Source organism: Protopterus annectens, chromosome 1.part1 (genome assembly GCF_019279795.1).
Source record: "Protopterus annectens isolate FY-2018-M chromosome 1.part1, PAN1.0, whole genome shotgun sequence".
NCBI classification, from domain to species: domain Eukaryota; kingdom Metazoa; phylum Chordata; order Ceratodontiformes; family Protopteridae; genus Protopterus; species Protopterus annectens.
This window is the reverse complement of record NC_056726.1, coordinates 1,599,882,819-1,599,899,916: the sequence shown is the minus strand read 5'-3', so window position 1 is coordinate 1,599,899,916 and position 17,098 is coordinate 1,599,882,819. Positions and strand designations below refer to the sequence as shown.

Below are 17,098 nucleotides of genomic sequence, written 5' to 3'. Positions count from 1 at the left end.
GCTCTAGGCCTCTTTTCTGGAGGAGGAGAGAGGCCCAGACTGGATGAGACTGGGATCCACTAATTAAAGTGATGAGATCCTGTGCCAAAGAAAGCATATGGGAACTGGTGCTGGGCCTGTGAGAGGGGGGCTTGGCAGGCACAGGTTTGGAAGTTTTGGCTGCTTTAGCCCTGGCAAAGGCCTTAATAGACATAGCTGGAGGAGGCCTAGCAGCTCCACGTGCAGGGGTAGAAATATCAAGTGGAATGGTGTCTGATAAATCCTGTGAAATCGCAACAGAAGGCTGGATTTCAGAAGCCGTTTCTACCAGTACAGAAGAGGCCTCGGTAGAAGGCAAGTTTTCTGCTGAAGAAAGAACCGCTTGCTCGGCCGAAACCGAGACACTCGTGGATTGCTTAACCGCGGTTTCAGCCGAAACCGCGGACCGCGAGTGTCGGTCCTTTTCTTTGTGTTTCTTGGTTATTTGCGTAGTCGGAGGGTCCGACGGCATAATGTAGGCAAAATCGGAGCCGAAAATCTGTTCAGCAAAGTCCGAGCGACGTCTAAGCGTCCGTCGGTTAAAAGAAGCACAGGCTAGATAAGCTGCTACGTCGTGGTCTGGGTCTAAGCAATGTATGCAATAGGAGTGGAAATCTTTATAAGGTATTTGTTTCCCACAAGATAAACAATTATTAACTTTCTCTGACATTGGCTGAGGCAAGAAAGAGTCCCCAACGGGGTACTTAGCTTTATAGAAGTCTTCGAAGTAGTATTCGGAAGTAGTAATCTCTGGATCTGACCGACCGGCACTTGCGAACAGCTTCTGCTTCGGGAGCCACGCGGCAAGAAAGACTGAGGAAAATGGCGTCGGCTGATGCCTTTATACCCGAAAAACTGCCGCAATGATGTCGGGTGAAGTGCGACACCAGCCGAAGCCAGACCCAGACTTTGGAATCCGGCCGACCGAAGGGCTGCCTGACGACAGGACAACCCATTTGTAAGGACTGCAGATGCATCCTTGAAGGACATCTGTACCACAGTTACTATCTTATTAAAGGACAAGGTCAGCTTTATGGAACACAGGGACCATCGCCACTTCTTCCTTGACCAACCAGTGTTTGAATAATGGGCATAAACCTTGAATAAGCTAGTCAGAGAGGGATGGATGTGGACAGATGAGGTCAGTCACTCATCTGGTAGAAGGTGACATTTAAAATCTTGCTTCTTGAACTTCACCTAATGTACGGCTAGATAAAGTCTCATGCAAAGGACAAGGCGGATTGGTAAGGAGTGTATACACTCCACCCTGGAGTACTGGCTAGCAGACACACACAGCTTCATTGTTGGGCTAGGTGCTAAATGATAAAACACACCTACCAGCAAACAGGAGGATTAAACTAGCACTAGAAAACCAACTTAGCTGCGGATAACAGCTCACTGGTCTCTCAACTCTTGTATTTATTTATTTGTTCCAGTTTGGTGACCGGGGAGGTCCACTGGGCTCGAGAGCCCATTTTCAGTGGAGGCCCTGGGAGAAAAGCTCCACAATACAAAGTTACATTATATTGAGAATTACAAGAAAAATATTTGCATTGCAATCAACAGGTAGTATTAAAGTCAAAACAGGTATCATTCAATAAAGACAGCAAAACTATTAAACATTTTCAAGTGAAAGACAGGCATACAGCATAATGGCTGGATGTTACTGTTTAGTTACATTTATAATCTAAGTATATGAGAAAAATTAGGAAGGTATGAATGTTAGCCAGGAGAGGAGGAGCACAGCTTGGGAGGCATGAGTGGAAGAGTGCAGTTACATTTCCTGTAAAGAAACAAGTAAGAATGAAGTTGTGTTTTGAAGGTCTCTATAAAAAAATGATGAAAGCTCTAAATGGAAAAGTCACTTAGAAAAAACAGGACCAAGTAGTGATTTAGGATGCTAACATTGCAGAAGAGAATAGAGTGGGAATGATGGGGTCAACAGAAGGACTAGCAGAGATGGATGGTCAACACTAGTGAGGAAATAAAGACAAAGTACAGATGGATATGCAGAGACAGCAAGTTATGCAAAAAAATAAATAAATAAATAAATAAAACTACAGGTAAGTAAAAGCAAAGTACATTTAACAGAACATCAAATAAGCATTTTGTACAAGTGAAGACTTTCACTGCAATATGCACTTCAGAGATACGGTAAGTCCCTTTCTTGATGTCGTACAAAAACGCACTTACCTCATTTGGGTGTTTTCTATGAAATTCTTTAACGTGCTTTAACCTGTTGTAGAATTCTCCAAATTCATTTGGTCCTGAAATGGCATTGAGTTCATCTTTTCTCATGCTACCACAAAACAAAAAGATGTTTAGAATTTAATCAGACCCAAGCATATACATACATATATCCTTAATACACTTCCACAGCTGAAAACTGAAGTTATGTACTCACCATAACTATGCCTTTGTGTTGCCCATTTTCATTCTTCTTCAATGTATGGGTTACAGATCCGATCTTGGATCCAACTTTGCCACATTCCACAGACTTTCATATACAACTCTCGAGCTCCTCCTCCTCCTACTCATAATGCTCTTGTCTGTCCACAATACCTCCGAACGAGCATGCTGCTAAAAACATCTTGGAATATAAAAAGGGAAAGAGAAGAGTAACAGAACTAGGGCTCAAACCTGGAACAACAGTTTCCAAATTGTTTATAGGGTCACTCTAGAAGATGACAGAAAGAGGGAAGGTGAGAGAGGAGTTGAGAAAGAATGAAAATGGACAACATAGATGCATAATTATGGTAAATGCATGTATCTTGTTGTCCTATTCATGCTTCTTTAACATATGAGAATCTTGGGTGGCCCTCATGGAAGGATATCCTGGAGAATTGCTGAACCAAAAGCAGCACTGCTTCTAAAATTATGTTCAATTTGTAATGAGTAATAAAGGTATGAGAATTAGACTAAGTGGCTGCTGCACAAATGTTATCAATGAAAGTTCTAGACCAGAATGCAGATGAAGTGGCCATGGATCTAGCTGAATGAGCCTTAGGTGGTTTCAGTAGGGAGAGATGGCAAAAATGGGACAGACGACTAGTCAGTCTTTCTGAAACCTATTGATCTATGTAAATAGAAATGTAGTTGTCTATGTACATCTACGAGATGAAGCATATATTTTCCCTTATTCAAAAATTTAGGAAAGAAGACAGGTAAATGAATGGTTTGATTTATGTTCGATTCAGAGGCTACTTCTAGTAGGAAGGATTGGTCCTGTAAGGTAACTCTATCTTTGTGGAAAAATAATTTAAGGGGATTTGGATGAAAGAAATCTTTTTTGTGATGTAATTGCAACTAAAAAGGCGGTTTTCAAAGACAGAAATTTTAAATCAATTTTTGTTGAAGGCTCAACTGGTTTTTGAGTCAATCCTTGAAGTATTACTGTTAAATCCCAAGGGGGTACGGGATCTTTCACGGGATGTCTGAGAAAGAAGGTGCCCTTTAGAAAAGCCTCACATACCTTGGAAGCAGCCAAGCATGAAGCATCATCTCCTGAGTGAAAATCTGATATGGCTGCCCACTATATTTTTGATTGCAGAAAGGAGACTGGAGGGTCAAACATGGACTACAGCATCTGTCGGTGACTCCCACTGAGGAGGAGATTGGGGCAAAGTACTGGCTGCATTTGTTGTTGTGGGGAGTTGCAAAGAGATCGCAACAAGGTTGGCCGCAACAATGGAAAACCTCTTCCACCACTAATTGGTTGAGAGACCATTTGTAAGGCATCAAAATGGACCTGCTGAGTCTGTCTGCTAGTACGCTGAATTTTCCCTGGAATGTGTGTTGCCACTAGAAAGGGGCTGGAGATCACCCACTGCGACTCTGTCACAGCTGCTTGACACAGAGGATAAGACCAAGTTCCCCCTTGCTTGTTGATGTACCAGACTATGGACATGTTGTTAGTTTGAATCACAATAGCCCCCAGAGGGAGAGCATCTTCAAGTGCCTACAGTGCTAAAAGGACTGCTCTAATCTCCAAGACACTGATGTGCAAACTGCTGTCTTGGGAGGACCACATACCTTGAATGGTCCTTCCCAAGAAATGCTCCCCCACTCCCACCCCAGCTGGGAGGCATCTGTGGTTACTGTGGCCACTGGGGAGATGGAACGAAGGGGCGAGCTACATAAATGTCATTTAAATGGATCCACCAGTGAAGATGGTTACTACATACTGGAGTATGTTCGACTGGGAAGGACAGAGAATGTCGAAGAACAGACCACTGAACAGCGTCCACTGCAGAACATACACATAGTAAAGTGCTAATGGAAATAAAACTATACATGCTGCCATGGAACTTATAGTTTGAAGGATAAGTCTAGCGGGAGGAGCAGGATGAGAAACAATCGAGTCCCAGGTTCAGCAGATTCTATCTATAACATTTTTTTTTATTTAAAATTTAACTGGAAATGTCTGACGTGGAATGATGCCAATTTTCAGCAGAGGCACAGGGAGAAATGTTCCAAGACACGTCTTTGTAACGTGGCAGGAAACCAAAGCACCCAGAGGAAATCCACACCAACGCAGGGAGGACATGCAGACTCTGCACAGAAGGCACTTCAGCTGAGAATCGAACCAGAAAACCTCTTGCTGTGAGGCGACACCGCTACTGATGCACCACTGCACTGTCCTGATGAGGCAGGCAGAGAAGCAATCTGACTTGTGCTTAAATGAGCACCAACAAACTCCAGGCACTGTACAGGTTGTAGCCTGGATTTTGAAATGTTGACTGTAATGCTTAGTGTTAGGCAAATTTGGAGCAAATAGTCCCTGGACTGTTCTAGAAGATGCCTGGTTGAGACGGTGAGGAAGTATGGAAACACTCAGAATCCTTGCAGTGTCAGGTGAGCTGCTACGACTACCATACATTTGGTAAAAACTCTGTGGGCTGTGGTGAGTCCAAAGGGCAGGGCTCCGGTCAGTGACTGGCTTCCAACCAAAAGTGCAAGTACCTGCAGGAGTGTCTACTTTTTTGATGCGATAGTACACATCCTGAAGATTGACTGAGCACATCTAATCATCTTTGTGTAAAAGAGGTAGAATAGACTTAACTGTGAGCATTCGGAACTTTGATTTCCTCACATACTGGTGCAGACTACTTGGATCTAAAATTGGTCTCGGGTCCCTTGTCTTTTTTGGCACTACAGAACCTTGAGTAAGTTCTGAATCCTCTTTGGTTTGGTCTTGGATGACTCTTACCCAGCACCTTTTGAATCTCTTGAGCTGCAGCTTCTTTCTGACTGGGTGGGACGTTAGGAAGCTTTCTTTTTTTGAATGTGGATATTGTGGAAAAAGGTATGAAACAAACTTTGGATATTATTTTTAGCCCAAGACCCTTTTGTTATAGTAGCCCAGGTGTCTAGGTGCAAGGACAGGTCTGACAGCATCACAGTAGAACTCAGTCCCGTGGATACAACGCAAATGCTTCTACTCGGAGACTCATCCTGATCTGGGAGTATAAGAGAAGAACTAGTCAAGGAAACCATCAGAGTCGAAGATATAACCCTTGTCGGCTCAGACACCGGTTCTTTCAGAACTCTTGGATCCAAGGGCTCCAAAACTGAAGGATGGATCAAAGGAGTTACAACTATATGGGAGGTGGAGAGATGGCATAACCCTCATCTGGATCTGAGCTCTGAGAAACTTCCTCATCATCCTATCCATTTTAGCTTCAAAAAGACTCCTAGTGGACCTAACAGATGAGGTAGAGGACAGAGGTCTAGAATATTTCCTCAGAGTTTGCATGGGGGTAGTGGGGTGAAGCAGAGAAGAAAATGGATCAATAACAAATTCAGGTCAGCAAGCTCGAGGAGTTTTAGAAATTCCAGAAGTCGGATCCAAAGGTTGAAAAGGAGAACTACCTGAAATAACTTTCATATTCCATGTCTTAGGATGCAAAGTTTTTCTCTTCGGATCCTCAGAGTTTGCATGGGAGGAGGGGAGTGGAGCCAAGAAGAAAATGCATCAATAAACTCAGGTGAGCAAGCTGTAGGGGTTTTAGAAATTCCAGAAGTTGGATCCGAAGGTTGAAAGGGAGAACTACCTGAAATAACCACCAGATCCAATGTCTTAGGATACAAAGTTTTTCTCTTCGGATCCAAAGATCTTCACATTTTTTGTGGAGGCTGTGAAGTCAATGGAGTCTTCAGAGATTTAGGAATGGACCTTTTCCTATGCTCCAATGGAGCCTTAGAATGTTTGCTGGGGGGGTTGAACCCTGGAGGAGGAAGAAAAAGAGGGCAATAACCTTTTGAGAATTAGCTTATTCCTCCTATCCACAGCAGCATTCGAGTTGAACGCAGCACAAACAGTGCAGTTTGTATTAAGGTGTGCTGCCCGTAAACAATGAACGCACTCCCTCTGGGCATCTGAATTTGGGATTTTGTGCCCACAGGAAGTGCATTTTTTAAACCCCGTCAGCTTCTCAGCCACAGCTCTATACAAAAGAAAGGATTTTTTTTTTTTGGGCTGGAAGAGACTACTAACAATGGTAGTGGAATATAACTTGAGAATGGTGTAGGAACAGCAAAGAAAGAAAGAAAGAAAGAAAGATGAAAGTACCAAAGATGGTAGGCAAGAAATTTTACCTTACAAAGGTATCTTACTAATAGCACAGAACTTTGCACAGCTAAGAGAAGTAGAGAAAACCATTACATTTATATTTAAAGTTAAACTGATTTCGAAAGAAAGACACACGCAAAAACTCGAACTAGCTTTAAAAGATGCTCTGAGAGAGAATCCACGTCCATGTGAGATGGCGGCAAACGAGATCTAGGGTACTGTGGGCAGACAAGGGAATTACACGTAAAGGGAGGAGCTCGAGAGTTGGATCTGCAAGTCTGTGGAAAGAGGTGGAGTTGGTCCCGAGGTCAGATCCGTAACCCATACAATGAGGAAAAATGAAAAAGGACAACAGTAGATCATGATTTTTTATCCCCACAAAATCTTAACGCAGGTGCTGCAAACAGTTTCTGGATTCTGAAGCAACATTAAGGATACAGTGTTTCTGCACAGCATTTTTGAGAAACTCCCAAACATACAAATTAACTCAATACATTTACATAAATGAGCTATAAGGCAAAGGAGTATATGTGTAAATATACCTATACATACATGCATGCATATGCTACATGTACATACAGATAAATGTACATGCATACACATACTCCACATTATCAATGCCTGCTGATGTGATGGTAGTACTTCATACCTGGTGCCGGGCTAGTCTATCTTAATAAAAGCCACTCTAAAATAAGCGCCCATACTTGGCTTTAAAACAATTCTGCTAAGAAGGGAAAAACATCTTACTTTAAATTAGAAAGAAAAAAATAGTTGTGTAAAATCTTACCTTAACCACAGATGTCCTTCTCTTACATGTTGCAGTATTCAAAACCTTTAGGTTAGCCTCCACCTAGAGCCCCAAACTTCTGTCCAGTATACAAAATTTTTAGTCACTTCAATGTATGAGGGACGTCCAACATTGGCCAAAGGGTGCGTGCACCATAAAAGTGACGTCTGTACGTACCTTCCTCAGAACAGAATGCCTCAGTCAGACCCCAGTCCCAGGATAGCTGCACAAGTCCTGAATCATCCAGCAAAGCTTGTTCAGGGGGTAGGAGGGTGGGATAAAATACTGCAACATGGAAGAGAAGGACATCTATGGTTATGGTAAGATTTTACACAACTATTCTATGTCCTTTTATTCTCATGTTGCAGTATTTATAACCTTTCGGTGAGTGCCATAGCTCACAGGGAAGAAGAGTGTGGTTTGGAACTATTTTCCAGAAATCCAAGCAGGAATGCCCTGGCAAAACCTGCTCTAGATCTGGAAATGTGGTCCAGTTTGTAGTATTTGGTGAAGGTATGGAGAGATGTCCAGGTAGCTACTTCTAGAACAGAAGCAGTGTCCAACCCCTTAAAGAAGGCTCCAGATGAGGCCATGGCTCTAGTAGAATGGGCCTTAATTTTTGAGTCCAGATGTTTGCCATGGTAGGTGTGACTGAAGGAGATGGCCTTGGAAATCCAGGCAAAAATAGTCTGCTTAGTGACCGCTTTCCCCAGAGCCCTGGGGTGAAAGGAGGCAAACAGCTGCTCTGACCTCCTAACGGATTTGGCCTTGTCTAGGTATAATCTAAGTTGTCTAACATCCAGGGAATGTAGGACTCTCTCACTATCATTCTGGGGTTGTGAAAACAGGTGGAGAGGCAGACACATTGCTTCAGGGACAACTCATTGACCACCTTAAGTATGAAGGACGGGTTAGTGCATAGGGTTACCCTATCCTTGTGGAAGACTAAAAAGGGTGGGGTGATCATAAGGGCCTGGAGCTCTGACACTCTCCTGGCTGATGTCAGGGCCACCAAAAGCACAGTTTTCCAAGTGCAGTATTTTAGAGGGGCTATAGCCTCTAGCTCAAATGGAGCAACAGTGAGTTTTTCTCTAATACACAAGTCATGTCCCAGGGAGGTGGAACTGGCCTCCTGGGGGGTCCTGAGATGTAGTACTCCCTTCAGGAATAGCGTCACGAAGTCTGGAAGCAAGTGGAGGGTCAAGAGGTAGACAAGCTAAAATAGCAGCAAGGTGGGCCTTAACAGAGGAATATGCCAACCCTGCCTGCAATGATTCACACAGACAGGACAGCACTAAGGGGACCTCTCCTTGAAATGGGTCTAGCTGTCTTAAGACAGAGATTAGGGAACCTTTTCCATTCAAATAGATAGGATCTCCTAGTGTTGGGTTTCATGGGCTCCTGCAGGACATTCAGCAAGTCCTCAGTGTAAAGGTGTCTGAAAGGGCTCAAAACCCTATCACCCACAGGGTTAGGCTCAGAGATTCCAAGTGGGGGTGGATTGGGGATCCCTTATCCTGTGTAAGTATGTCCACTTTGTGAGATAACTTGTGATGACTGCCCCTGGCTAAATGCAGGAGGAGGGGAAACCAATGCTGTCTTAGCCAAAAGGGAGTCACCAACAAGATTTCTAGTTTGTTCTGATGAATTTTCATTAGGACTTTTTGTAATAGTGGGAAGGGGGGAATGCATAGAGAAACAACCTCTTCCATGAGAGAGAGAAAGCATCTGTCACCCTCGCTAGGGGGCTGGGTGCAAAATCTGAGGAAGTTGTCTGTTCAGAGGGGAGGCAAACAGATCTATCTGTGGCATACTCCATCTGTGGACTATGTCCAGAAACACATCCCTGTGTAGCATCCACTCATGGGATTGTGACATGGGCCTGTTCAAGGTATCTGCCTGAGTGTTCTGAGCTGAGGGAATGTAGACCGCCTGCAGAGTGACTCCATGCTGGACTGCCAATCTCCAGGCCTGCAGAGCAAGTAAGACCTTGTTCTCCCCTGTCTGTTCACATACCAAAGAACAGTAGTGTTGTATGTGAACAATTTCAGGAGCTCTTGCTACAGATTGCTTTGGAAGGCCATCAGTGCAAAGATGAGGGCCCTCATCTCTCTGATGTTGATGTTCTCTCTCTTGAAGGGGCCTGTCCATGTGCCTTGCAACTTCAAGCTTCCCATAGTAGACCCCCAACCCAGGTCTGAAGCATCTGTGTACATTTCCTGTACTGGAGTGAAAGGTTGTAGGGGAAGTCCTGGGCTGAGAGAGACATGATCCACCCACCAAAGGATCTCCTTCCTTAGGCATGGTAGGAAGGGAATGGAGTAGTCCAAGAGGTGGCAGTGTTGGGTCCATGTAGACCTCCGGTAACCACTGAAGTTTCCTCATGTGGAGTCTTGCGAGTGGTAACATGGGGATAGTAAAGGCCATATGCCCCAGACGTCTGAGATATTCTCTTGCTGGCATTGCAGGGGCATGGAGGACAGACATTAAGTATTCCTTCAAGCTTTCCACCTTTTGGGGTGGGAGGAATGCCCTCATAACACCTGTCCTGATTCTGCATCCCAATAAAACTTGGTCCTGGGAGGGTTTTAGGTTGGATTTCGGGGAAAAACAGGGATTGCAAAACACAAATGACTGTCTGAAGATGGTTCTGTAGAGAACTGTAGCAATTTGCCTGGATCAGGAGGTCCTCTAGATATTGAGAACATTTGTATCCCTTGGACCCTGCAATAGGCTACCACTGAAGCCAGACACTTGGTGAATACCGTTGGAGCAGTAGATAGTCCAAAGGGTAAAGCGAAATTGAAAATGCGAGGAACCCACAGAGAAGCGTAAATATTTCCTGTATTTGGGCCATATGGGGATATGCATCTTTGATGTCCAAGGTGGCCAGAAATGCCTGGGTCATTAACAGTGGGAATAGAGTCTGGAGGGTAAACATGCGGAAAGTGGGTACTTGAAGAATAAGGTTGAGGCGAGAGAGATCCAGGATGGGTCACCATGGGCCATCTTTTCTTGGGACCTGGAAAAATCTGGAGTAAAAGCCTCTTCCCTTTTCTGACAGAGGGACTGGTTGGATAGTCACTTGGGAGAGGAGGTTGTCCAAGACTGTTTGGAATAGGGGCAGCTGGTCCTCTGGGTGGCTGTGGGATGCCTCTTAAGGAGGAGGAACTGATCCAAGTCATGAAGTAACCCTTTTCTATGACTAACAAGACTCACTTGCCTGAAGTTATGCTTTTCCAGACGGGAAAACAGTGAGAGCGCCTCTGGGAAAGGGGTATGGGATCTGGAGGGGGTGGAGGAGAAGGCAAGTATTCACAGACTACTTGCCTTGCCCTGAAATGGAGGTTTCTGGATTGTAGTCTGAGCAGGCCAGGAAGGTGGCTTCCTGGAGCTCTTCTCGCCCCTAGTAGGAGGAGTAGGAACAAAATGTTTCCTAATGAATTGTGTATTACTGGGGTAATTCCTGTGGAATTTGGGGATGGGGGAAAAAGAAATGATTCAAATCCTGTAATTTTTTCCCTTTCTGTTGAAGAGCTTTGAAAAGCTCTGTCACTTTGGCCCCAAATAAGGTAGTATTGTCCAGAGGGGGCATCTAGGAGTTTGGCCCAGATATCGTCAGGTAGGGGTTGGAGCCTCAGCCAAGAGTACCTTCTGAGCACTGAGGCTGAAGCTGCAGATATGGCCGAGGCCTCTGCAGCATCATAACTGCATCTGATTGAGTGTCTTGTTACTTGTGGGGACAGAGAGAGAGAGATCAGATTAGAGATTTGAGACTTTAGTGGGCAAATCTAGGAGATCAGCCAAGAGTTTTGAAACTGGAGTCAAGAGGGCCAAGCAATACTTAAGACATGAGAGTCTGGTAGTTGATTGCCCTAAAGGCCAAGGTAGCAGAGAAGTAGATATCATTTTACCAATGTGCTCCATAGTTTTACTGTCCTTATCAGCTGGAAGGACAGAGGTGGAGGGTAATAGTCTGGGAGGTTTTTCTGCAAAGACCACAATAGTACTAGGGTCTGCTACAGGGCATTTTATCAGAAATTTAGCCCCTTCTGGAACCTTATGAAATCTGTCAGGTCTAGGAGCAGGGGGTTCGGATTCAGGATTTTTAGAAGCTGCACTGAAGGCATCTCAGAAGGCTGGTATGGACTGGTGGAAAGGCAGATGGTGAAGGAGTATCCATTTGTAAAAGTTCACAGTACCTCTTTTGGACTTAGTCATTTCAGTAGAGTCCCATTTGAAAAACTCTTATCTGAGAGAGAGTTTCTCCCAAGGTAAGGTCCTCTCCAAGGGAATCTGACTCAGCAGAGTCCTCCTCTGGAGAGGCATACCCTACAGGGGATGGCATTTGAGAAAAATAAGAAAGGAAATCCTCTGAAGAGGAATCTGAAGAATCTGCAGCTTCAGCATAAAAATCCACAAACACCTGAATAACAGAAAAGCCACACAGCAACAAGGACTTGTTCTCCAAAATTTATTCTTATCGCTTTTGTCTCAGACAATTACAAGACTTCATCAGATCGATCTGATAAAGTCTTGTCATTGTCCGAGATGAAAGCGCTAAGAATAAATTTTGGAACACGAGTCCTTGCTCAATCTGAAGCTTCAACTGGAAGAGGATCTGAAGTCTGAGGCCTAGGGTGGACAACAGGATTGACAGCCAGAGGTAAAGCAGCCATGGAAGGCCTAAAGGTCATGAAGGTGTTGAATAAATCTTAAGAGAAAGCTTGCCAATAAGGCAAGCTTTCAGGTGGTGGAGATACATGCTTAGTTTTTTGCTTCCTTTTTAAAGGAGAAACATGCGTAGAGGTCGCAGGGCGTAGTTTCAGGTGGTTCCCTAACCGTAGAAGGGCTGGTCTGGACGTCCGCAATGAGCAGAGGTTCCCCCTCTTCACTGTCGCCCGATGTCAGCTTAATCTCCACGGACGTGCTTTCAGCCCTGGGTTCTGCGGCCTCCGGAATGGTATGCTACACCAGTGACGGGTGATTCCGAACGTTCCTCCAGGTGTACATCGGCCAATGGAGGAACGTCAGGTGGAGGAGGTGCAGCAGTAGGCTCAGGCCTGGAAACTCTGGCCTTCTTTTTCAGCAGCTCGACAGTCTTGACTGGACGGCCCTTCCATCACAGAAGCAAGACGTTTAAGTCTCTGGTTTTCTAAATAGATATTAAGAGCATGTAGACTGCTGCAAAGACTTTTTTGAACACAGGCCTGACAAATCGCACAGGACTTATGGTCATGGTTGGGCCCTAGGCAGAACAAGCACAGGTCATGTGCATCTGCATGGGGGATCTGACGTCTGCACCTACACTTTCCTTTCCTGACTGACATGAACCTGGGCAGGCATGCAATGACCAAAAGAACAAGAAAAAAGGACCCAGTAGAGTACTTCTCTTAAACTTGGAAGATCTGATGGCAGAGCAGAGAAGTTCTGAGGAAGGTATGTGCAGACATCACTTTTATGGCGCATGCACCCTATGGCCAAAGCCAGGCATTCCACGTACCTTGCAGTGACTAAAGCTTTTGTACACTGGCCAGACGTTCGGCGGAGGCTACCCCAAAGGTTATGAATACTGCAACATGAGAATAGAAGGACATCAAAGTGTTGATCCACTACTGTTGTTTCTTTGTGACAACACTACTAGAAGGTCAGCATACCAGACCACTTGGCTAGTAACCAATGTATTACGAATACACTGTTATAATGCTGATGAAAACAGACAAAAGAAAGTAAGCAAGTACAAACTTGCAATTTTCCACTCAAATTCACATGAGGAACAACTAGTGCTGCCGACTAAAAGAAATCTCTACTGGCAAGGTGTAAATGGCCACTGGTGCCAGGAGCCTTGGACATTCTATGATTCTACAAGTCTGTCAGATTACTTCAGCTGTTCCAGTCAACTAATCACCTAACAGACTTACTAGTGCAATGATTCTACCACTACATCTTAGCCATTTAAAGCTTTGTACTCTCAAACAAAAACTGCTACAACAGTAAGCCAGTACATCATATTATTCCCCCTTTTAAAAACATTTTTATATTGAATCCAATAAACAAGTATGCTGCATCATACTATACAGACAGAATGCAGGTTCACAAGTCTGATATGTAGCTACCACTAATATGCCCTTTGTTTTACTCTGCTGTTTTTACATGGTACAGCCTTCTGATAGCATATGTCTACAATTTCATCACATTTAATGCAAGCTGAAAATAATCATTATACTACAGTCAATACTAAAAACCTTGGCTCCTTGCAGTCTCTAGGTTTGTTGCCACCATGGCACTGCATTCTGTGAGTACACTGGTGAAGGGGAGACCAGAGCAAAGAGTCTGGAAATGACCACAGCTGGATCTTCGAAGAAGCCTAGAAACCTTTATTCAATTCTTTTTTATTCAATCAACTCTCCTCCATATTCTTCTCTCACCTTATTTCTCTTCATTTCATTTATTTTTCTCATGTGTGTACTGCCTCTCTTTCACTTTGCACCTGTACATAAAACTTTCAAGTTGTTGAATTTATGGTTTATTAATTACGTCTTTAACATATATATTTAATCTTTTTAACTACAAAACTCAGTTTACTTTCTTTTTAATTTTTTTTTTTTACTCCATGTAATTTTACATCCTATTATGATGTGTATGTCTTTTTTCTGTAAAATTTTCAATTGTCTCTGGAGATTTTCTCCCCAGGCCTCTGCTGAAAATGGATTCTAACCCAGTGAGACTATCCCGGTAAACAAGTGACAAAATAAATAAATAAACCTCCTTGATTCCTTGGTGATCTTTACATACAGGCATGCATCCCGGAGGTCCAAAAAAAGTGCATTTGTTTGGTTCCTTGGCGAGCTTTACATGCAGGTATGAATACTGGTGGTCAACAGAACCATGACCATTCAGAATTTTTGCTTTGGTTAAAACTAGTTCAGATCAAAAAAATAATTACCATTCAGAATTTTTGCTTTGGTAAAAACTAGTTCAAGCAACTCATATGCAAGATAGGCCTGAGGTGCTTGGCCTTTTTTTATCATTGAAAAGAATGTGAAGTAGATTCTATCTGGCATGATATCTTAGACGGCACCCTTTCAGCGGATGTTAGAGACCTTGTTTACTGCTGCCCTTTTCAAGAGAAATGGGGGAAAGGTATACAACAGACACATGGGTCACTGATGGACTAAAACATCCCCTGAAGTCTGTTCCTGAGGTGCAATTAAGGAGAAGCAGCACATGACTTGTAGTTGGGCAGGAATGCCAACAGGTCACAGCATTGCTCAAGCAAGCAGTAAACTACCACATTCATCAATAAATGACTGAGGGGGTCACTCATGAAATCAGCAAACATAGACTGATCTTGATCACAAGGAGTACTGGCCTGCTTCAGCATGTTAAAGAGATGAATTGAGCTGGCATGACCCATTCCTATAACATCATGGACTCCTGATGGAAGAGAAAATTAACAAGTTCCCCCTGTTTACATGGTACATTAAAGCCACATTAGCAGAACAGACTACAACAGCACCCTGGGAGAGAAGTTTCTGAACATTCTGTAATAGCAGAAGGATTGGTTTCATCTACAGAACACTGATGTACAAGTAGACATCTTGATTCAACAACATCCCTTAGACTGTCACATACCCTATTAAATGCCCCACCTTACCCCAAGGCAGATATATCCATGGCGACTGACAGTGGAAAGAGGAGGGGGGAAAAAAAAGCAGCCCCAAGATGGGTTGCATGTCCACCAGCGAAGGTGCTGATGACACACTTGAGAAATATAAATCAGATGAGACACTTGTAACCACTCTACACTACGGACACACCTGGCCGATTATACTTGAGGCCTGAAGTCTGGCTTTATAAAAGGCAAATTGTGCCTGCTCAATCTGTTCAGTTTTTTTAATATGGTTACCAAGAATATGGTTACTGTGAATAATGAGTATACAGTCAATGTTGCCTACAAGGTCACTTACACTATCTTCCAGGCTGAGATTACTGACAAACTGTCCCAACTCAACATTAGCCACTATTTAATGCTCTGGGGTTTGCAAAACAGCAAGTTATTTAACCAGCTAATTAAGGTCATGGAAAATTGCTATAGAAAAGCATCACCAGCAGTGTCTCACAAGACTCTGTCCTGGGTCTTCTCTTTGGTACATACCTTTCTGGCAGGAAAGGCAATACCAATGAACTATGGCTAATCAAGTTTTCTGATGACTGCAAAATGGGGCAGTTATTAAATCCTATTTTGATACTCAGACTACACAGTCCCATATTATTACACCCTTATTAGGCCTATCACTGACTATGATGCAACTTTGCTATGCACCTTACAAAGCACCTAAAAAACTCAAAAGATGATCAACATTTCTTCACTTAAAAAGATTTCTGATCTCAATACAGTTTAGCAACTCTGATAGATTAAAAGTCATTCCCCTCTGCTTAATGTCATACAGCCTACCGAAGGCTGATCTTTCTTGCCTTCAGTGTTTTGAATGGCCCAACACGCACTGAACACTTTCCCCCAAGTAGAACCAGTAGTAAAGCAAAACACCCACATTAGGAATCTAAACCTGTACTGCTATATCAATATTACCAAAGAGCTTGATGGCTACATAACCCAGCATATTCCCATTTTTTTTTAGAATAGGATGCCCCTTTTATATAAAACAAAGGACTTCCCTCAAAACTTTTAAAATCAGTCTGGATGGGCAATGACAAATTTTCACCTGGAATATGAGAGGAAACTTAATTAATGGGGAACACTTAGTCTCACATCAATACTGGGTGACACTGGCGAGATTCCTGACTGTCTCCTTGGCCATAAGTTTAATATGTAGCTGAGCAACTGAATGTTAAGATGATGGAAACTCTGCTATGACCACGTACATAATAACGATGGAGAGTAAAAAAGATGGAGCAGTCACAATGTTTTGCATTTTATTCCTTACTGATGTTGAAGGCCTTGACCATTGGTCTATTCTGCCCAGTGATGGAAGAGTGGTTGGAGAGCTTCTAGGCTGAATCTGTAAGAATGATCAAGAATTCAAAGCCAGCCTCAACCCTGTGAATCAAAGCTGTAGAACAATGACTCCCATCTAGAGACAACTCCAAAACATGCTTTGTAGCCTGTGACTTGCCTAAATGTTCCAATCTAAATATTTGTACATATTCTACCATGTCTCAACCCATTATTCCACTAACGTCTCTGAACCCACTGAACAACAATCATGCTGTTTTTAATGCATCCATATATCCATCCACTCTCCAAGCTACTTATCCTGGTGAGGATCAAGGTGATAGCAAATTGAATGACAAGACCTCTTAACCACAATTAAAGTTCCAAGGCTACCAGCTCATCCCACAGGACTGGAATGTACCTGCATGAACGTTGAAAGATATTCCAGGTGCACTGGAGAGGTAATACGACCTACAGCCTCCAAGGGGACAAAACCAACTACATCCCCAATGGGAGGTGCTCAAAAAGCATTTCCATGAGGTGCCCAAACCATATAAAATGACTTCTCTCTATCTGCAGTAGGAGCAGGAGCAGCTCTACTTTGACATTTTCAATGTCAAACTTCACTATCTTTTATGAGCAGCAGTCTTAATTGCCCTGAAAAGGAACATAAATTCAACATCTTGTATACAAAACCTTACCAATCAGCGACTGCCTATCCAATTCTCATACCAGAGGGGAGGGTGGTGAAACAGAATGGACAGCG

The 17,098-nt window shown here is 43.4% G+C and overlaps 1 protein-coding gene across 1 annotated transcript in view; it reads right to left on the bottom strand.

Annotated features, from left to right (window-relative positions):
- The window catches only part of SF3A3 (splicing factor 3a subunit 3), a 731,641-nt gene that overhangs the window by 583,641 nt on the left and 130,902 nt on the right, over window positions 1-17,098 (bottom strand). The window contains exon 4 of the mRNA XM_044083506.1: window positions 2,212-2,317. Coding sequence (XP_043939441.1) covers window positions 2,212-2,317 — 106 coding nt within the window. The remainder of the gene's footprint in view (window positions 1-2,211; window positions 2,318-17,098) is intronic.